The 22,012-nt window shown below is 45.0% G+C and overlaps 1 protein-coding gene across 5 annotated transcripts in view; it reads left to right on the top strand.

Moving 5' to 3' along the window:
* Positions 1 to 22,012, top strand: part of EVL (Enah/Vasp-like) — a 156,375-nt gene that overhangs the window by 117,229 nt on the left and 17,134 nt on the right. For all 5 annotated transcript variants that reach the window (XM_074148453.1, XM_074148451.1, XM_074148450.1 and 2 more), the window contains exon 4: positions 20,840 to 20,903. In XM_074148453.1, coding sequence (XP_074004554.1) covers positions 20,840 to 20,903 — 64 coding nt within the window. The remainder of the gene's footprint in view (positions 1 to 20,839; positions 20,904 to 22,012) is intronic.

Raw genomic sequence — 22,012 nt, 5'->3', positions numbered from 1 at the left:
GCTTTGCCTGTGTTTGGCACTGAAGTCTTACTCTTAAAATCATTTTAATGTATCGTACTATGTTTCTATATAGGTTGCTTCTCTAAAAAGAAGTGAATTGTAAGTGCTGTTTATTATTTATGCTTCGTCCCAGGTAGAAAGAAAGAAAGCTGACAAGATCCAACCTCACCTTCACTTTAATTCGCAGGGGAGGAGATTTCATTATTTCCCCCCCACACTTTGAAGTGCCGGGTCGCTGAAATCTCTCTTTAATGATACAGATGAAAAATAAATAGGTAGCGGAAGGAGTCAGCGTTGCAGACTCCGAAGAACAGGAGACGTTTTGAGGCCGTGCCATGCAGGGGGATGGGAGCAGCCCCTCGGCGTCGGAGGGGGGTGCGTGCCGGGTCCCCCGGCTCCCGGCGCTGGCTCCGGTTCAGCAGCCAGGCAGGAGTTTCTCTTGTCGTCAATGAACCAGCTGTTACGGCAGATGATCATGCTGAATTTCAGGTCATTTGATAACTAGGGCAGGCAGCCGTGGTTTGCAGTTCAGCTTGGGTGACACGTAGATTAAGAACTTCATCGGCACAGTGCAGAATTGCTCACGTTTCTCGGCTGCCCCAGTGTGTTTGTGCTGGGGGTGGGGACGGGGGGGTTGTTGAGCCAGGTCCCGTCCTTGGCAGCCAGAGAGCCAGTGCTGGCTCCTGCTTGGCACTTCTGCACGCGAGAAAAGCACAGGACATAGCTAGTTTTTTTGGCTTTATTATGAATGGCATTCAGAGCGGTTCTTATTTAGGCTGTCACTTAAATCTGCAAGCTGTTTGCAGGCCTGGTAGGCTCTGCTTGGTCACGTCAGCTGTTTCTTCAATGTGAATTGTGGGGCTGGCTTCCAGACGTGCAAAAAAGGCTTATGCCCATGTCAGGGAATGGCAAGGAAAGCTTCCCAGTTCCTTCAGTGGCTTGGGAATACCTGTGAGGGGACACACAGGGAGTGAGGAGACCGTAAGGAGCCTTTTTTGAGGAGCAGCCTGACCATGCTTATTGCTTAGTCTGCTTGGAAGAAAAGTGGCAAAGCTTGCTCAGGGCTGGGGGAAGGATTAATGTAAAATTCTGGGGAAAGCAGCTGGAAATATCACAGTAATTTTCTCAGCTTGGCAGGCTCTTAAGCTTTAATGAATTCCCAGAAGAGTCAAGCAGATCTTTGGTGTAAACTAAGTGATAACTGATGATTTTTAGAGCTGGAAGAGATCATTAAAGCTATCTGCTCTAACCCCTGTGTTCAAACCTATGATGTTCTGCCCACAAATTCTTTATCAAGTACATAAACCCGTGTTTGTTCTAGAAAGACATGCTTTAGAAACCCATGGTTGGTCCTGATTTAATAACTGCATGTGATAGATTATCTACCACTTCCCCAGTTAAGTTTTCCCAACTGGCTCATAACCATCACGGATAAAATACCGTGTTGGAAAGGGTACACCTTGCCCCTGGGAACACCAAGCTCAGGTACCTGCCTTGCTGGTGCTGATGTGCAGGTTCCAAACTAGCCTGTCCAGTCATCTCAGCGCCGGGCAGGATGTGGCCAACCTGGCCTCTGCCTGTGGATAGACACAGAGCGGGGCTAAAAGAGGATGCTGCGGGGGGCTGAAAGAACGCTGGTGGAAGATATGTGGGAATAAAGGCAGGACTGCAATAGATTTCAAGAAATAACCTTGAAGAGCCATTTTGGTGTGAATAAGGCTGGTCTTAACGTAATTTAGAAGGCTGTATTTGCCCTCTCTCCCTCCAGGCTTCTCATAATGTGGTGAAAAACATCTACAATTTCAAATGGTAAAATTTAAGGAGAAGAAAGAGCAGGGCAGTAGGTATTTTGACAGAGAGCAGACTGCTGAAGATGCCTGTCATATCAGAGGTGGCAGCTAAGACTCGGTTTCCGTGTTTCAAAGTGAATATGCCCTTTAAAGCAAAACAGCTATTTTTAACTCTCACTCTGGTAAGCCCTTTTTCCCTGTGCTGGCAGGGAAGATACGTGCAGTGTGTCACAGTTGTCTCACAACCACTTGCCTTGCCAGCCTCCTTTCAACAAGGAGAGCCAGATAATAGGACAGAAAGTTGGTCACCCAAGCTCAGTGATTCATAAACCTCCCCTCCTCGTTCCAAGGGATGAACAGGAAAGGGGGGGAAGCCTGTTTCATTCAGCAGGAGAAGGTCCCATTGTGGGTGGGAAAACAGAGCCAAGCAGGTGTTTCTTAGTCACTACAATGAGAGCTTGCACACCGTGCCCCCCACAAGGCACGGTCACCCCTGGAATGAGGAGGGGAGGTTTATGAATCACTGAGCTTGGGTGACCAACTTTCCGTGGCACACCCCAGAGTGAGTCACCAGCAGAATGGTGAGCCAAGATGCAGAGCGATACTCCATTTTCTAAACCCTCCCTGAATCTAGGGGTATTTTGGTAGAGCTTGTGGCTTAGTCTCTTAGGATTAGATTCATCCCAGCTATACTTACAGGACTGAAAGTCTGGCGTGGAGTCTCACCCAGACTCCTCCTGTAATCAGTGGAGAGACGTGCTGCCAGGGAGGATTCATCCCTCTTTCAGATTGGCACTGATAACTGAGGAGGCTTTGGGTGACGCAACCATAAGTTTGCAAAGCTGAAGTATTTTTGAATTGTGCTTGCTAGACTCTTTACAGGAGTTCGGGGCTTTTTCTTGGGTCTCGGGTCTTCTGCATCATATGAAATGTACATCACAGTCTTCCCTGAAATGCCTGTGCTTACTCTCAGAGAAGAGAATGCACTTTCTGAACATTTTCAAATGAATCATAATCAATTTGCAAGTTTAAATTAATTAAAGTTGAGCCTTCAGAGAAGTATCGAATCCATGCCAGTGCTTCTTTTATACCAAATGATCTTAATAGCAGTGTAGCATAGACTTCAAAGTTCCCCATCAGTTAAATTAATAGAATTTTTTTTGTAGAAGACAATTTAGAAAGCAACATATTGTAATACAGGTATGTTAGTAGTGACTATTTAATTTTTACCATACTATGGGCTGCTGACAGGCAGAAGCTTAAATAACTTGCAAGTGGGGCAACTGTCACCAGAAATGACTTACCAACCTTCATCTTTCCCGTACAACTATTTTTCCCCTAGCAGTATGCTGCAAAGAAAAGATATGTGAAGTGCAAGCATGTCTTTTAAAAATAGCTTAATTTAGGACCACAAACACTGGTATGATTTAATCGTAGCATATTATTAGAGAATGGCATCGGTACAAGACGCTCCAACGCAGATAAATTTCTGTTAGCTGTAATCTTTACTTGAGTTGACGGGGGTTTTCTGGGCTCAGTCTGTGAGACTCACATCTGCCTGGAATGCTTCTTGCACTCTATTTCTTGGCAGAAACTTTCAGCCTTGCATCCTGTTTAAAATTGCTTATAACTGGAAATATATATTAGGGTCTAGTTCTGAAATAGATGCTGTGCCAGGTGAGTCTTCTCAGTCCCATGGGCGAGTGTTGGTTCAGGCACCTGAACCTGGGCTGTCCATGTAAGAAATGAAGGTTACATGCAGTATTCCTAGCTTGGTCTCACTCCCTTGTGCCGATATTACAGACACTGAAATTGGGAAGAGGATCCATCAACTCGGAGTCCCGGCTCAGTGTGGGCTCAGCCAACGTCTCTGAGCAGGGAGCAGCTCCAGAGAGACGAAATGTGGAGATAAGCGGGGTGCTTTCTCCCAGGTCTTAAATCTGCTCCATACAATCTTACTCCAACCAAATTGCTAGGGTATGTGAATGTCGTCCCTGTAGACCAGCAGCCATCCCACAAGCATCATGTACTGGTGGGAAACACTTTAGCTCTCCTCAGCCTGGTACCCAGGAGTACTTTTGGAAGTGATGATGGAAATGGAGGTTGAGAGCAGAGAAAGGCAATATAAAAAGGTAAGTCTTGGTCAGTTTAAGCAGCTTCTGCAGGTAGAACAAAACATCTGACAGTGATCCACAGTGACAGAAACCAGTTTCCATCTTCAGGATACAATGGTATGACGATGGCTTTTTTAGTATATTTTGCCCAGCTGAGCAACTTAAAAGTTCATTGGTGTCTTTCTTGAGTGTTTTTCAGAGCTCTTTAGAGTACAGACTTTCTCAGAGTGCCAGTGGGTAAAGACACTGCTAAAATTATGAAACCAAGCACTCAGTTCGTTTCGTAGTGTTCAGTTTTGGCACGGCCTCTGGGTTCTTAGCAGTCTAATGCGCTGGGAAGTGCCTCCCCAAGCATAGATAATAGATATTAGGAAAAAAAAAAAAAAAAAAGGAAAGCAACCTTTTCAGTTAAGGGCAAAATGTACAGAAATTAAAATGACACAAGCCGTATCAGCTGCATATTGGCTCCTGGGCGCACAGTCTCTAGATCTAATCAGTAGGTGCTCAGACAGATAATTACAGTCTTCCTGCAAAAGGCTTCATGTAGGAGAGCCACCTGCCTGCCTGCTACCACTTGCAGGATCAGAGCTGTCCTTTGTTTTCACTGCTGTGGAGTGTGGAATTACAGTTTTCCAACTTCTTTTTAAAAAAAAGAAGCATTTTTCTAGCACATCTCCTGTCAGAAGACTGCTGCACCAGGTAAGCGCTGGGCATCAAGAGTCAGCCTTTGCTATAGGCTCAGTAGTGATTTGTATTTGTAAAAATGCAGTTTGCACAATTGATTTCCTGTTGCAAGGGTTAGAAGAGCAGGTAGTTGAGGGAGTGTTTGCCTTCTTGCCAGCTGGTATTGGTTCATGCTCAAAATAGGGTCAGGGTTTTTTTTGCATAGGAGTAAGAGACGGTCCGTTGAATTGTTATTTAAAATCTCTTTGGGTGCGCAGCATCTGAAGGTTGCTGCTCCTTCAGGAACTGTCTGTCCTGCCACAGGCGAGCTGGCCTGTAACCTTTGGGAAGGCAAGAGTGAGATAATGATAGTAAGAAATTATGTTTCGGCGAGGAGGTTGTTTATGCCCAGTACCACATGCTGCATGTCAGAATATCACTTTTTAAGTGACTTGCCTCCTGCTGGTGGCACATGTACCATAGCTTAGGAATTCTAATACAGGTGTTATAAAAACATTTGGTCATAGTGTTTCCAGCCACATCTGATTTTCTTTTTTTCAAACCTACTTTCAACTTTGAAAGTGTCCAGCAAACCATAACTTTGTTTGCCTAAAGTAAGAAGTGGAGGTGGTGAGTCACGTTGTACTCCCCGGGGCAGCAGCTTTCTCAGGTTCTTTAATTATATTTCCTGTGGACCATGCTTCTATTTCACACTTCCGAGAGGCTACTTTCTTGTTGATGTGACTGTGGATCCCAATCTTCATTTCAGACTCAGGAGTGATGGTGGAGCCCCTGAGAGAACCTGTTCTCAGTCCATATGTGCTCTCCTTGCAGATCACCTAAAGCCATGCTGTGCCACTTAGTCACATGGTGGCGTTGGCTCTGCTGCCCACTTTGTGTTAGAAAGTGTTATTTTAAAATATTACATTAATTTTAGGGTTAGTTGGAGGGAGAAGTAAGCATACCCACTCACTCGTTTTCCTGGTTGCGTGGCAGATTTTGTTGGCAGGACATTTTCTGCGCGGGTGGTAAGTCTGCAGAAGGATCTGCAGGAGTTTGTTGATCTCTATTAGATCAGTCTGAGGTTCACTGAGATGCTGTTTGGCCTCAAAGGGGTTTTTTCAGCTTTTTATTAGTCATGAGCATATTTAAGCCCTTAGCAACAAAAATCTTAGTGTGTAAGAGATAAATATAATAATAAGGAAAACACAGGGTAACGCATACACTTGGCCAAATAAGTCCTTAAAAAAGTTAGATACATTCTTATGACAGAAAGAAGTTGTACTTCTCTGTGCTTACAGTTTCCTTTATTAGTTTGGTATGTTGATTTTAATTGTCTGCATTTGTATAGTACTGTTTTCTTTTGAAAGAGCAGGTGGTTCCATCGGTGGTGCAGGGTAAGTTGGCACTTCAGAGACCAGATCTAATATTTTACACCAGCCAGATGCTTCCCTTCATTGTGGGATATAGGAGGAAAGCAAAGGAGAACAAAAAGGATTTGGAGTGTCCTCAGAACTGAGAATGCAATGGTTTGAACATACCTTTTTCTCTAGAAAAACTGGAGTCTTGATGATAAAACATGGTGTAAAAAAATATTATTTTAATGCCGATTTTATTATTTTAAATTTATTTCTGGATTTTTTTTTAAACCCTCAGAAAGTAATTACATAGGACCATTGGAAATCCCTGAGTTTCCATGAGCCAAACTCAGGCTATGGAAACCTGAATTTACACTCAGGCTTGAGTGTAATATTCCTGTTTGCTGATGTGCCTCTAACACCTTTATAAGCCAGCAAGCAGAAAACAATGAGCAAGTGCAGGTAGAATTTAGGCCATCTATACGCCATAGTGAAAAAGATAGTTTGCTATTAACAGAGTTTTTGCTGTCTCAAATATTAATTAATTAATACTTGTTTTGCTGCATCTGAGAGTGGGACCTACCTGAGAGGTATCGATATTGTAGACTTAAAATGGGACATAAATGATTCATGGCAACAAGCATTAGAAAACATATGATAAGCAGCTTTGCTATTAGAATGTCTAGGTATCACTCAAACACTCTGAATACATTTTAACGTTGTAGGAGGCAGGTACAGAGGGAGAGCAACTGCTGAATGTGTATTGTCTGAGAAGGATGGGAGTGGGTCTCATGTATTGCAAGGTAGTTATGAACCCAGCTCCACCTGGGGTCTCACCTCCTCTAACCATACAAAGAGCCTTATAGTTTTTACTCAGCATATTCTAGAAATTAGATATTAGATAAAAGACTTACCTGCTAAGTTCAGTGGATCAAAACCTTGGTCAGTCTCAATCAGAGTAGTGTCACTGAAGCTTTGGAGATACACCCACTAAATCAGCTATGGATTCGCTTGAGGAGCACATGATTTGGTTTTGTGTAGTCCCCATAGACAGTATAAGGCAAAGGAAAGGAGAAGGGAAGGAAACAGATCAAAGGACTGGTGGATAAGGCAAAGACGACAGAGAATGAATATTCCGCATAGTCTCTTCATACAAACTGTCCATTAACTTCAACTGGATTGCCTCTGCGAGACCTGCCGTATTTAATATAGAAGAGGAAAGCGATTAGCAGACGAAGTAGAATGGGAGAAAAGTGTTGGGATCAGAGGACATCAGGAATGACGGGATGATGAAAAGAACGGAAAGACAGTAGGTGGGGATTTTAAGCCATACATATTTATTTCAGCATCCAGCATGCTGACACTTATATTTTAAAACTAGTGCTTGACATTCATCGCTGATGTAGCCCCTTCAACTTCAGCAGCTACACTACCAGTGAACTTGATCCTGCATGTTCATTTGCAGTCATTTTTTCCCCACTACAAGCTAACTTTCTGCTCATTCACACTTTGCATTTATTATAATTACTTGCACGTAGGCGACCATATGGTGATCTGATTGGGGCAGGGGGCAGAAAATGCCATTTCTTTCTGACTTTCACGGTATTGTGTGGAAGCCCAGACAATGAAGTCTGGCAGTGAGACACCCTGAAGCCTTGTGACAGGCGAGGAAGAGGGTCCGATTAAATATTTAGGTGGCCGGGCCCACTTTGCTGCTGCAGCGGTGTATAGATTACACCTGGTGAAACCCGGTCTGCGAGCGGGGCGGTCGGTAAGTGCTGGGCATGAGGAAGGTGCAGAGAGGAGTGCGCTGAGGAGGCTGCTGCCATACTATGGTCAGCAGGGAATGGATCTGGCACTGCTTCTGCCTCTGCCACTGTGACTGCATCGTCCTGTGCCGAATGTCTTGTAGGTGATGGAAACCTCCCCGCTGCTTTGCACGGCCCCCCCTTACCCTGTCCCTTGCATGCCGTTCTCCGTCGGGAGCCATCCTGGGAAGGGGGAAGGGATGCTTGTGCCAGGGTGTTTGTGCCTGGAAATGTTCTGTGCCACCATCCAGTTGTGCTGGGAAGTCGCTTGCAGGTGTAGCTCATCGATGGATCGTTTCTCTTTCGCTTGCTTTTAATTCAGGCAGGTGGGCAGTGGGCTGCTGAGACAATATTTGAAAGAAATGACCCCTTAGGGTCAGATGACGGCGGCGTTAGTCAGGGCTGTAAAATCAGTAGAAGTCATTACAGTGAGAATATGGGACGATGACTTCTGAATCAACATGTTGGATTGCTTCGGTCTTTACTTGCTGATGAATAGCGTCTGTACTCGTGGAATAGATATTGGTTTGAAAAAATAGATATGAACAAGGGCGGCATTTTATACCTGCTGTAGTTGTCTGGATATTTACCTGTTTTACTTCTCCATGATGACCTGCCTTTGTGTCTCAATTCCTGTTAGCTTTTCTGGGAATGAGGATTTGCAGGGTTGTGGAAGGTTGGGCCATTAGGCTGAGGAGGATGGGTGGTTTTACTATGGACTTTCCTTGTTGGTGGGACTTGGGCTTCCCTTAAGCAGAGAGCTTGGCTTTTGGTGTTAGTGTGAACGGGATCAGGTGCTGTATTTGAATTTTTTTGTTTATCCATTGAATTTATTAGACTTGAGTGTTTATTGTCAAGGAGGACTACCCATTGCTAATGTTTTTTTCATGTTTTTTTATAAATCCCTCCATTTATTTGTGTTTCATTGAGAAGTCCTCTGCCTTCCAGCGCTCTGTCCAGGTACAGGTGCCCATCCTAGTTGTCCTACAGCAGCGTTGAGGTTTAAATCATGATCTTGTCTGGATCTTAACCACTGACTAGGTGCAAACTGTGTGTTTATGATGTGGTGTTTTCTATGTGTAAATGTTGCTTTGATGCATGTTGTGGAGAAGACTTCCCTGAGGAGTTTACTGTCTCACTGGAGTGTGAAAAAGGAAGGAGGCACTTAAAAACCGAGAGACTTGCCCTGTAAGGTTATACGTGGATTTGGGCCAAGAATAGGCTGTGGTGCTCTAGGTGTCTTGGGTGCCGCACCAGGCTACACTAAGCATATATATTTTTCTGATTTAATGTGTCATAAGTCTTATTGTTAAACAAAACTAGAGATGTTTGAAAAGCCAAGTGTGTAAATATCAGCTGATTGAACTCTTGTACATGCCCGAGGCTGGGTTCATTTTCCCTGTGGCTTCGGAGATTTTCAGAGATTCAGTTTAACCCAAGAAAGGATTGAATTCCTGCTTTTTATTTGATGTAAGGAATTTTAAGTATGAAGTGAGTATTAACAGGTATATTCATGTACTCATGTGGAAATACACACATGGTTATGCTTAGCTAAAGGAAGATAGTCAGTTTATATTTCATGAGATGGATGTACGGGCCTTGACACATTGCCCCTTGAAGTCAGTGGGAAAGTGCTTTTTGATTTGAGCTCAGCGATGCTCTTAGTGCAGAGCACAAGGCTAGCGTCGCCAGTGCTCCCTTCTCTGTTGGGACAGAGCCTGGAAAACTGGCACCGGGGTGACACAATTCCTGTCTTCATCACAAGCAAATTCAGGAAAATATCTTTGTACTATAAACTGTATGTTTAGATGGTGTGTATTGATTTACACCCTCTGCTTCTTTGGAGCATCGGGTGTTAACCAGACCCCCATGCAGTGGCAGGGAGGTGACAGCTTCTCAGTAACGTTCTCAATTTTAACAAAAGTCTGGTGATATTTGGTGTTTTCTTAATGTTCCATTACTGCCTAGAGGCATGAGATTATGAGCTAATCTTAACCTTTATTGAAAAGTTTTGAACCTGGATGCGCAGGAAAATAGGCTTGATGCACATTCTAAAAGACAAAAAAAAAGGAGGGGGAAAAAAAAAACAACTGAAGTGCTTGTGGGCTTGTTTATTTCATACTAATAATTGAGTTTTATTTAATACTTTTGCTTAATACTTTTGGAGTCCTCAACACAGGAAGGACATGGACCTGTTGGAACAGGTCCAGCGGAGGACCACGAAGATGATCAGAGGGATGGAGCACCTCCCCTATGAAGACAGGCTGAGAGAGCTGGGGTTGTTCAGCCTGGAGAAAAGAAGGCTCCGGGGAGACCTCATAGCAGCCTTCCAATATCTGAAGGGAGCCTACAGGAGAGCCGGAGAGGGACTCTTTGTCAGGAAATGTAGTGACAGGACAAGGGGTAATGGTTTTAAATTGGAAGAGGGGAGATTTAGATTAGATATTAGGAGGAAATTCTTTACTGTGAGGGTGGTGAAGCACTGGAACAGGTTGCCCAGGGAAGTTGTGGATGTCCCATCCCTGGAAGTGTTCAAGGCCAGGCTGGATGGGGCTTTGAGCAACCTGCTCTAGTGGGAGGTGTCCCTGCCCATGGCAGGGCGGTTGGAAGTTGATGATCTTTAAGGTCCCTTCCAACTCTAACCATTCTATGATTCTATGATTCTATGATTATCCTGAAACTGCCTGCAGAAGCAGGGCTGTTTCTCTGAATGCAGCGGAGCCCCTGCGAAGGAGGGAGGTGCTGGGGGCCACGCTTGGTGCTGCCGGGCAGTTGGCTGCCTTCTCCAATTCTATTTCATTAGCACATAATTGAGCAGCTGCTGAATTAGTTCTTTATTGCTCAGAGCTCAGCACAGCAAACAAAATCCTCCCGGGATGCTCCAGTTCCACCTTTCCCTGCCTGGAGCAGAAGTTTCCTGGCTGTACTGTGTTTCCTGGAAAGCTGGCACTGCACAGGGTCTGGTCCTGTCCCATCACCTTCGCTGGGCTCTGTGGCGCAGGGGCCTGATCCAGTTGGCCCTGTAGGCATCACCTGCCACTTTGCTGCCATCCTGAAGGTTTGGTGCTTGAAGGACTTCCCTAGGAAGTTGGGGACCAAGGTTCAGCCACCTGCCCTGCCCAGGGGGAACTGCAGCTTTCATTTCCCACTTCCCCCAGCCCCGATGAGCCCATGCTATTCTAGGTCAGTGTGCAGGTTTTTTTCCTTCGTGTTAGAGATGAGCTGCTGAGAGCAAAATAATTCCCAGTTCTCATGCAATTCTTATCTTTCACGTTAATCAGTCACTGGATAAAATACAGGGAGTCCCAGACCGGACACGTGGATGTCCCACCCCTGTTGCATGCCCTAACCATGGGGATGAGTCCCACCACCCCAGGCTGTGCTTGGTGGGAGATGCTGACCCCGACAGCCCCAGAGCCACCTCATTGTGGAAGGCTTCCTGTTCGCACTGCCACCTATGTGTATTTTTAACTTTCTTTTAAAGCTGGTTGAGCTGTCTTTTATGTGCAAGGTAACCCAAGCTGTGCTCCTGAGATGAAGCACCGACGCCAAGATAAATGCACCTGAGCCATGTCCTTTGCATATTAAATATGATCCCTGCTGTCAGAGTGCAGTTGGTTACTGCAGGAGCCGCTTTAGCACCAACTCATCTCCGTTGCATTCAGAATGAAGAAAATAAGGTTTTCTCCTCCAGTTCATCCAAGACACCGGCATGAAAAATTATCAAATACAATGCCAGTGCCATGGCGGATGAACAGCCAGGATCAAACAATTGCCATCGTAATTTATGCAAAATAGCTGAATTAACAAGTTTAGCAGTTGAGTCCAAGGCACACTGTTTTCATGCTGATGTGTTCAGTAGCACTTCTGGTGAATTGAAGACGATTTCTTTCTAATCAACTTGTAGCACTGGATCTTTGCGCGGCCTTCCTATTTGGTAACTCCTCTCTGGATCTCCTGTCTTCTGCCCTGCTCGGTGCACATGGACAACCATGTGGTTGTGCTTGTAGGGACCTCTGCAATTCCATTGGATTTCCTAAAAAAAAAAAAAAAAAAAAAAAAAAGAGAAAAAAACAGGCTGTGCACACACCTGTACATATGTACTTGGAGGAGGTGGGAACTGTGATAGGGTAGGGCACTCCCATGTTAAATACCAGGCTTGTTTTTCCAGCTCTGTACACTGTCCTTAAATCTTATCTACATCAGAAAGTTTCAGCAATGAATGTTAAATCAGTTTTTAGTTTCAATGAACAGACTTCATACCGACCCCCTGTGCTCACACCCTTACTTCAGTTGAAGGAGGGCCTGTTTCATGTGAGATTAAACTAGTCTTACAGGTAAAAGGTAAAAGATAAAAGCAAAGTAGTTGCAGCCTTGGGAATGGCGCTTTTAAGAGCTTCTAAACTGGGAGTTCCTACAGTTTAGCTGAGAGCTGGTACCTGGGTACACACTGCTCCTTGTCCAGTGTAGTATAAGGTAAAATGAGGTTATGTGAAATGTTGCTGGGATGGTTTTAAGAGGATGTGTTTTAGTTTGCACTGCCACCGACTTGCAGCACCGTTGGTCACCAAGGGACAAGGGAGGGAGGGAGAGAAGTTTTCTGGCGCAGAGCTGGAAATGCTCATTCGCTGCACTCTTCTTGCCTTAGGTCAAACCAAAACTAATTTGGTCTGCATCAGAATAAGAGTGCCTTAGGTGACCTTTTGCATCGGTTTAACTGCGTCGGTAGCAAATCTGGCCTGTAGGCAAATTGATGCAAACAAATTTTCCTTGTGTAGACATGCTCTGGGTATAATGGGAGTCACTTACCTTCCGCCTCACAGCGCTGGTGAAGCTTAATTAAGGCTGGTAAAGTTCTTTGCAGTTCTCAGGGTAAAAAAGTTTGGTCCACGTGTAAATGATGTTACAGAAGGTATTTAATGTGCGCTGTTTTAAGTGCTGTGGAGGCACGCGGACTGTGAATAACGCTCTCTGAAACTGTTTCTGTTTGAAGTTAATGTTTAACAGGAATGAGGCAAACCCTGCCTGAAAGCAGGCTTCGTGGTGCTGTGCCCGATCCTCCCTCCGGTGAGTGTGCTCCCGGCTCTGCGGTCCGGCAGGATGCTGTACGGAGCTGTAGGCGCTCTGTCGCACAGTTGACAGCACAACAAAACCCTAATGGCATTAAAATTTTTAAAACTAAACCAGTGGTGACACACGGACAGAACTGCCCTGTTCGTCCGTCTGTCTGTCAGCCCCTGCATCCCTGCGGACAGACACCCCTCGCAGCATGCCTAATGCATGAGTGTTGCATGTCAGACGAGGCAGGACGTGCCGTGTCCCAAACTCCCAGCGTGGAATCGCCATGGTTCTGCCCAGCTGCAGCCATGGGGTGCAGCGAGCAGGGTGATCCCTCTTCCCAGTCCATTAACTCACCAGGGAGATTTAGGTCTGCGTGACCTGCCATGTCATCCAACGCTGGTTGTACAAGCTTGGGCCTCAGAAGTGGTGTAGGCACCCTGCTTTATCTACATGCTTTATCTAGGCTAATTAGATTGGTGCTTTGTCCGAGATAATTGTCTCTACTAATGAGTTTACGCGCAGTGTCACTAGCACAGAGGTGGTGTGCCCGATTCCCATGCTGGCTTCTTTCGTGGGCACTTCCTCATGGCTTGTGGCCATGCCAGGACATCTCCAGCACATGTAGTTCCCTCCAGGACAGACTGACGGGACTGAGAACAGGTCGAGGTCCTCAGAGCAGATGTTTAAAGTGCTGACAAAGCCTCGGCAGCAGCAGCATGATTGCCCAACAGCGGCAAGAGAGCTAAAATTACAGCCAGGCTGCAAACGCGGGGAAGCGATGGTGTAAGGGGACGCAGAGAACTTCCCTCCTCCAGCCGGAGCCTGCTTGGTTTCACACCCACATTGCCTGTGGGGCAGCTGGGGGGATTGGGAGCAGCCCAGCTTGGGAGCAAGGAACCCCCTGCGTGTCCGGGGTGAAGGGAAGAGGTTGTGGTGAAGACAGCAAAATGCACCATCCAGGTGAACCCCGCCGGTGTGGGTCTACAGGTTGGCCCCAGGAGGTGGCAGCAGCCCAGCCAGCTTGCCCTCCCCAGGGCCCTGGCACCAGGAATGGTGGCCCAGGCTGGACCCAAATGCATTGCTCAGAAATGCTTTTCACAATTGAGTTTGGGTTTTTTTCTGTCAGAAAATGCCAATTTATTGGAAAGGTATTTCTGTGGGAAAGAAAAGCTTTGCTGGATGTTGTAACCTGAAATTATTTCTTCTGTTCTGGTGAGGATAAGCAAGTGTTAATGGAACATTCTCAGGATATAAATGATGAAGGGTCAGACTTGGTGCCTCCCACAGTCCAAGTACATGCTGAAACCATCAAGCAATGAGGGAGAGCTGTCTGTCTGTCTCTCACCTCTTCTCCTCCCATAATCTGCTGTGGGTTTTTTCACACAAAATCACCCTGTTCTGTTCATACGCAGAACAAAACTTTTCAGTCTCATGAAGTTACAGCCAGCTATATTTCTCATTCAGCTCTGACCCTGGACCCTCTCCTTAGCCTACCACACTCATCACACTGGTCCCTGAGCACCACGGAGGCTATAGGGGTTGCAGAAACCCTGCTTGGTGGCTGCTCTGTTTCCAGTGTGTAAAATGAATAAAAGATCATAGAATCATAAAAAGGTCTAGGTTGGAAGGGACGTTTAAGATCATTGAGTCCAACCATCAACCTAACACTGCCAAAACCACCACTAAACCATGTCTCTCAGCACCACATCTACCCATCTTTTAAACACCTCCAGGGATGGTGATTCCACCACTTCCCTGGGTGGCCTGCTCCAATGTTTGATAACCCTTTTGGTAAAGAAATTTTTCCTAATATCCAGTCTAGATCTGTAAGTGGGTTAGATTGGATGTTCTGTACTGAGGAAACACAAAATCCTGGTTGCTCAGGGAAATGAGTCTAGCTTTGCCATTTTCTTGAGTGCATGCAGTCAGTGGTCCTTGCAGTTGTAGTGTAAGTAAAAGAGGAAAAAGAAATGCTGCTTGGGACTTCCCCAGCAGGAGAGAAATTATGACATTGTTCCTTCTTGCTCGTGCCTTCTTGCCACAGCTAAGCTAGAGTGGAAGCCGGAGCATGGGTTTTCCCTCGGTGACAGCTTTGGTCCCATTTTGTGGCTGGCTGTGGGTCTGGAAGCGGACATCTCTGAGCCGCAGCAGGATACAGTGGTGCAGGAGTGGCCACCAGCATATGGCAACTGTCACAGCCACCACAAAGCAGTGCCCTGCTGCCAGGAGATCCCCTTTGATATCTTTAGGGACAGCTGGGGAAGGGCAGAACGGGAGGAGAAGCAGCAAACACGGAAAACATCCGTGTGCTCCCCAAATCTGCCTCGAGCTGAATCACAAGATGCTTATATAAAAACACGGTTAATTATTACAAAGCAACCAAGCGAAGAAACACAGACATTCACAGCGTATCTCCTGCATTAATTAGTTGCTAAAAATGTAGATTGCAACAGCTCTTCTCTGTGGGGCTGTTCCCAAAGGCTGTGAGGGTAGGAGGCAGTTCACAGGGCAACTCGAGAAGCATGTGTAAATGAGGATGCCATCACCAAGAGCACTTACTGTTCATGTCTGCTCAGGTCTGAGAAATATCTAAAAATGTGTAGAGGAGTTAAACCTAGAAATCCACTTGACTTTTCAAACCCCTCAGTCAAACAGGTGTCTGCTGTGTGTGCACTGCAGAGCACATACATACGGAACCAAGCGTAAAAATAATCCCTGCCTTCGGTATTTGTATAAGCTTTGGTCAAGCCTGCTAAAAGCAAGCTGAAGGATGAGAGAAGCAAGAAGCTCCATCATTATGGAGACTGAAGTTGTTTGCAGACTTCACGTGAGATGGTGGTGTGCCTGGGTCTGCCGAGAAGTCTGGGTTGAGAGTCAGGAGAAAATCTAGCAGAATTTATGTTTCTGGCAATGAACAGACCTGAAACCTTGGGTTGGACTTTTAAGTGTATTGACCACCCTCAAGAAAAATCTTGGTTGCCAAAACAGGGTGCATCTAACCTTTTTCTTTAGGGTTTGCAAATTTGCAAATTATTTCTATTACTGTAGAAAAATGATTGGTTTGAATAAGATCACAAGCAGGATGCCAGAATGAATTCTTTCATGAGTAACTCAAGCGAAACAACAACCAGCGGCAAACAGAACTGGTGCGTTTCCCCACTGGTGGTGAGGAGAGCTGTAACCCTGCTGGTAGCAAAAGTGTGGGTGCCCTGAACACCCTGTTATCCCAGGGCAACTTCACATACAACTTCCCTCAAACTCTTTTCCAACCACTTCCAGTCAATACAAACCTCTGCAGGAGCACAAAACAGGTATCCCTGTTGCCACAGGCTGTGGTTGACCACTGCAACTGGTCTAGGCTTTTCCTCAGGTGGCATTATCTTACCAACTTTTACTCCACTGCTTCTTGTTCTACACAGGAGAGAGGATAAGCTACCTATTCCAGCTTCATAGAATCATAGAATGGTTAGAGTTGGAAGGGACCTTAAAGATCATCAACTTCCAACCGCCCTGCCATGGGCAGGGACACCTCCCACTAGAGCAGGTTGCTCAAAGCCCCATCCAGCCTGGCCTTAAGCACTTCCAGGGATGGGACATCCGCAACTTCCCTGGGCAACCTGTACCAGTGCTTCACCACCCTCACAGTAAAGAATTTCCTCCTAATATCTAATCTAAATCTCCCCTCTTCCAATTTAAAACCATTACCCCTTGTCCTGTCACTACATTTCCTGACAAAGAGTTCCTCTCCAGCTCTCCTGTAGGCTCCCTTCAGATATTGGAAGGCTGCTATGAGGTCCCCCCGGAGCCTTCTCTTCTCCAGGCTGAACGATCCCAGCTCTCTCAGCCTGTCTTCATAGGGGAGGTGCTCCATCCCTCTGATCATCTTCGTGGCCCTCCACTGGACCCGTTCCAACAGGTCCATGTCCTTCCTGTGCTGAGGACTCCAAAGCTGGACACAGTATTCCAGGTGGGGTCTCACGAGCGCAGAGTAGAGGGGTAGAATCACCTCCTGTGACCTGCTGGCCACACTTCTCTTGATGCAGCCCAGGATGCGGTTGGCTTTCTGGGCTGCCAGCACACACTGCCGGCTCATGTTGAGCTTCTTATCCACCAACACCCCCAAGTCCTTCTCCTCAGGGCTGCTCTCTAGCCATTCTCCGCCCAACCTGTATTTGTGCCTGGGATTGCCACGTCCCAGGTGCAGGACCCTGCACTTGGCCTGGTTGAACTTCATGCGATTTGCACGAGCCCATCTCTTAAGCCTGTCCAGGTCTCTCTGGATGGCATCCCTTCCCTCCAGCATGTCGACTGCGCCACTGAGCTTGGTGTCGTCGGCAAACTTGCTGAGGGTGAACTCTATCCCACTGTCCATGTCTCCGACAAAGATGTTGAACAGCACTGGTCCCAGTACCGACCCCTGAGGACCTCCGCTCATCACTGGCCGCCAATTGGACATTGAACCATTGACCACAACCCTTTGAGTGCTGCCATTCAGTCAGTTCCTTATCCACTGAGTGGTCCATCCATCAAACCCATGACTTTCCAGTTTTGAGACCAGGATGTCATGCAGGACAGTGTCAAACGCTTTGCATAAGTCCAGGTAGATGACGTCTGTTGCTCTGCCCTTGTCCACCTAGCCTGTGGCAGTATTGTAAAAGGCCACCAAATTTGTCAGGCATGATTTGCCCTTGGTGAAGCCATGCTGGCTGTCTCCAACCACCTCTTTATTTTCCATGTGCCTTAGCAGAGATTCCAGGAGGAATCATCCTCCTCTTCTGTTCATGCTTGCTTGTTTTTGACTCCCAGCTTTGTTAGGATACTTCACTTCTAAAGTGTTTTGAGAAGAAAATTGTGCTAAAGAAACCCAATGTGCAGAAGAGGACAGTAAAGATATCTTAGGACTGGGTATCAAGTGAAGACGGTTCACTTCTTTAATGTCTCACTAGCAAAATAGAAGGAAAATGAGTTTGGAAAAGATTTAAATAGAGGAATGATGGTTTGCTGCAGTGTGTTGATTTAAGTAAGAAAGCTAACCCTGTAAAAGAGAGGAATTAGTCATTACTCAGAAAACACTAATTATTACATGTCTTAAGATATGGGAGAGAGAATTTAAGGCATTTGGGGGGCCTGCAGTCATGTACCCTGCGCATCTGAAAAGTTGTCTGGCTTTTTGAAATAGTGTGCAAGCAAAAATATCTGCAAGTTCATCACCACTTATGCAAAGAGTTTTTAAATGTTGATTATTTTCCAAGTCAGGTCTGAAGTGGCTTCATTCCTTCTGATCTTTTTTCCTTGTGTTTTTGTCTGCCAAAATAGGAGGGCATTTCTATAGAAGCTATGAAGAAATTGACAATTTCAAAACATAATTAGGAGCTTTATGTTCTTCATTTTAAGACTATTTCACACTATGACCAAATAATAATAAGAACAAAATGCTGCCAACTGAAACAGTCAGCTGGGGTTCTTAATGTAAAAAAAAAATCAGCGACTGTTAGTGCATGGAGCTCATCTCTGAATAAGGCAGTGAAATTAAATTAAATTATGTCAGTGAAGTGAGGGAAAAATTTTCGAGTAGCCTTGTCTGAATTGACTTGTGGTCTGCTCTGGGAATATATCAGGTATTTGCTGTACCGCAGAGAATTTTTTTAAAGCCAGTGTTCATTTTGCAACCATGTATTGCAACCAGAAGCTGTGTATTTAGTTCCAAGTATGGCCTTAATCCTGCAAACATGTACATACATACCAGCAAATATAAGTAAACTCATTGAATTTACTGGGACTTCTTCGTGCTGAAGATTGAACTGGAGTTGAAAAGCCATTCATATGGGTTTTCATTTATGTGCTTACTATGCAAGATCAGCTTGAGAAACCTCCAGGTGATAAAAAGCAACCATGCCAACTTCCAGATGTGTTGTGTAACGTTGCCTTAAAAGAATATCTTTAGGCTGCTTTCCACATTGATTTAGTTGAATTTGTTTGGTTTTAAACCTACATAGCCAGTTCATAGCAGTGCCCACAGAAAAAAGGAGTTGGGGTTTTTCTGTGTGGTATTGGTGGTCTGGTCTTCGGTTCCTTCTGCATGTCTAGTATTAGTCAAACTGACCACACTGCCTCATTTTTGTGGGCATTTGGCCCCGAGAGAATATTCATGCCAACGTACCAGATTAAAATGGCATCATTAGAGCCTCCTATATACTTTGACACGATTCATCGCCAGAGAAGAAATGTTGTTTCTGCTGCCTCATCTTCTGGCCTTTATTTTTCATGTTGGCGCCTACTTTTAGTCCTCCTTCCAAGTAGAGTGCTGGCATCTATATGATGCTCTGCGTCTTTATACAAGGGAAGTTTTCTCGTGGTGAAATCATGTGCAGTGATGAGCACGGCTAAGGCTTGTCATGGTGGAATTTGCTAGCTGGTGAGGAAGGCGGTCTTTCACCCAGAAATCTGCTTATTGCAATATCTCACAGGAGGAGGTGGGTGTTACCTCCGTGCACCAGAGCCAGGGTCCAAACCGGTGCCACTGCTAACTGTGGGGAGGCTGGTCCTGTTCCACAGGTCGGGGTAGGAGCCTATCTGTCTTCCTACCCTGTTCAGAAGTTCCAAGTCACTCTGTAACTCCTCAGGGGTAGCTCTGGCCTTCTTTCACTTCAGTGGTGAAGATGCACAGTACAAGCATTCACACAGTAACACCGCATCCTCGTCACACCTTAAACTCCTTACACGTGAGCCTCCTGCCCTGTGCTTCCCAAATACCTGCTAAATTTTTTCCTGAGGCTTGCTTCCAAAAAAACCACCCTCTCCCCTGCCTATTCATTGTTTCGTGTGATCTTTACACAGCGTGGCATTTCTGTCTAAATAGTTTGCCGAAGGCCTGTGACAAACAATATTAAGTTGTCAGTCATGAGACGTTAAAGAAGTGAACTGTCTTCACTTCATACCCAATCCTAAGATATTTTTTAATGTCAGAGCTTTTGACTCAGTGGTTGTCACTGGCTGCATTTTTGGGGTACCCAAACCTGTAATACATGGGCCCGATTTTCAGAAAGTGCTGCATCCCCTTTCTGCAAATGTTAGTCCTTAAACACATTTCAAAAATATGCACAATTTCATCAGGTTCAGTAACGCTCTGGAATTTCTGACTGCGATGCATTTCTGCCATCTTTCCTATTTTCACACAGCCGTACTTTCTAAATTCATTTTTAGATGACATTCTGCCTGGCAGAAACATAGAAAGAAAACTGAGAGAAATATCCTTAACAATTTGTGAGTGACATATTTGGGTTTCTAAGTGTTTAATTCTATTTGCTCTTGTTGGATAACTTTTAAAAGGATGAAATTTTACATTTTAAAATGAAAAAAATAAGGTAGACATAATGATTTCCTGCATATAACCGGTCTGTTTCTCAGTGCTGTTTATCAGGAAAATTGCTGTTGTGTTTAATGAACTGTCATCTGTTTAGTCCCAGTTGAAACCCACCTTGTCAAATTAATGGAACAATCCTCCTTTCACTAAGTACAATTATATTACCAACAATTATTTTTTATTTTCAGAATGCTCAGCATCAGAGCAGCTAGCAGTTACACTCACACACTCAGCACTGTGTTTGAATTCCTGTGCAAGCACAGAGTAATCCAGGGAGGGTAGAAGCTGGAAATGCATCCCAGTGCGATGGACTGTCCTTCCACAGGACATCTTTTGCAACACCATGAGTCTTCACAGTCATCAAGGGATTAGTGTGTAGCCTACAGCTACCAGGATGCCAAGTTTCTGGGCAAATCTGCTTGCACGTTTAGCCATTGGATTCTCCCACTGGGACTAAAAATTTATAGGAGGCAATGATTTGCCTCCTATGAAAAAATTAATGAAAATATGCCTAATATGAAAAAAAATATGAAAAAAAAAATAAGGTAAAGAGAGGACAATAATGCTTGAGGTTTTTCTCTCATAGTAAGATGGAGAAGCAATTAATCTGAGTCACCGTGTTTTTTGAAAAAGTCAGCCACATTTTATTTCCTAATAACATTCTTTCATTTTTTTTCTGTAGGTCCAGCTGCCCAGCGCCAGGTCCAGAATGGGCCGTCTCCAGATGAGATGGAAGCACAGAGAAGGTGAGTTAATCGGTTATGGTGGTGTTCTAGTTTGTAACCTGGATTGCGGGCTGCAATAGGCACTTCGAATTCTCTTTCCCTCTTCAAAAAAATGTTAGAGAAGTATAAGGAAACTACATTTAACCAGTGGAAATCACTGATTCATCAGACCATATGTAACTCAGACCTCAAATTTAGGTGTCTAGACTGTACATTTAAAGTGTGAGCAGCTTAACTACATCAGAATTTTTTTTTTCGTTTAGAGACAGTAAGAGCCCTTTAGATAGGTATTATTTGACTGCTACAAGGCACATGGTTCTGGAAAAGCTTCTTTTGCTCCGCTGGACTGGAATAAGCTATGCCAGTAGATGCACTTAGATATGACTGCATCTGCACCAGAGGATTTTCAGCTTTAATTACGCTGATGCATTCTTTTAGCATAGAGCAGACCTAATTTTAGGCCTAGCATTTTTTGAACATCTTATTAGCAGGCAAGGCAATGAAGTTATGGTAACTACCCTGCAAATGTGTCTGTTTAAAAGGTTTTTTAGAGAGCTTTACACAAATGTTAAAAGAATATATTTTTAAGTCAGAGTGTAATTTGTCCCTTCTTATACTATATTTTTTGCATACTCCTTAAGCAGCCTTGTGCCAATCTCAGGCTTTATTTAGTTCCACCGGAATAAATTTGACTTCCTAAGAGTGTAAGAACTTCTCCTTTTAGCACGTGTGGGAGGGTGCACTTGGCAGGTATGGACTGCTTCTGCCCAAGGGCAGACAGGGCTGGCGTGGGCCCCAATGACTTCAGATGGCAGTGGCTGACCCTTGTTTTGGGGAGCATCCCACACCTGCATCTGCTCCGCAGCAGCTCTAATGACTTGGAGATGTTTTGGAGACATATTACCCATATTGTTTTCCTGGGCTGTCAGGCTGGAGTTTTCCAGGTCTATCCTCCAGATAAACTAGAATTTCCCCCAGGTTTAACGAGGAAAATCTATGTGTCAAGTTGTTCTTCAACACCAAATTTTGCTAATAAATGCCAAGTGGATGGTATGCTCAGGAAATTCTCAGTACATGTGTTTACAATTGAAATCTTAGCAGTGCAATCGATGCTGTTGCATATGTGTTTA

The sequence above is a fragment of the Numenius arquata genome, chromosome 6 (genome assembly GCF_964106895.1).
Source record: "Numenius arquata chromosome 6, bNumArq3.hap1.1, whole genome shotgun sequence".
In the NCBI taxonomy this organism is placed as follows: Eukaryota; Metazoa; Chordata; class Aves; order Charadriiformes; family Scolopacidae; genus Numenius; species Numenius arquata.
Note: the sequence above shows the minus strand (reverse complement) of the source record. Positions and strands in the feature narration are given on the sequence as shown.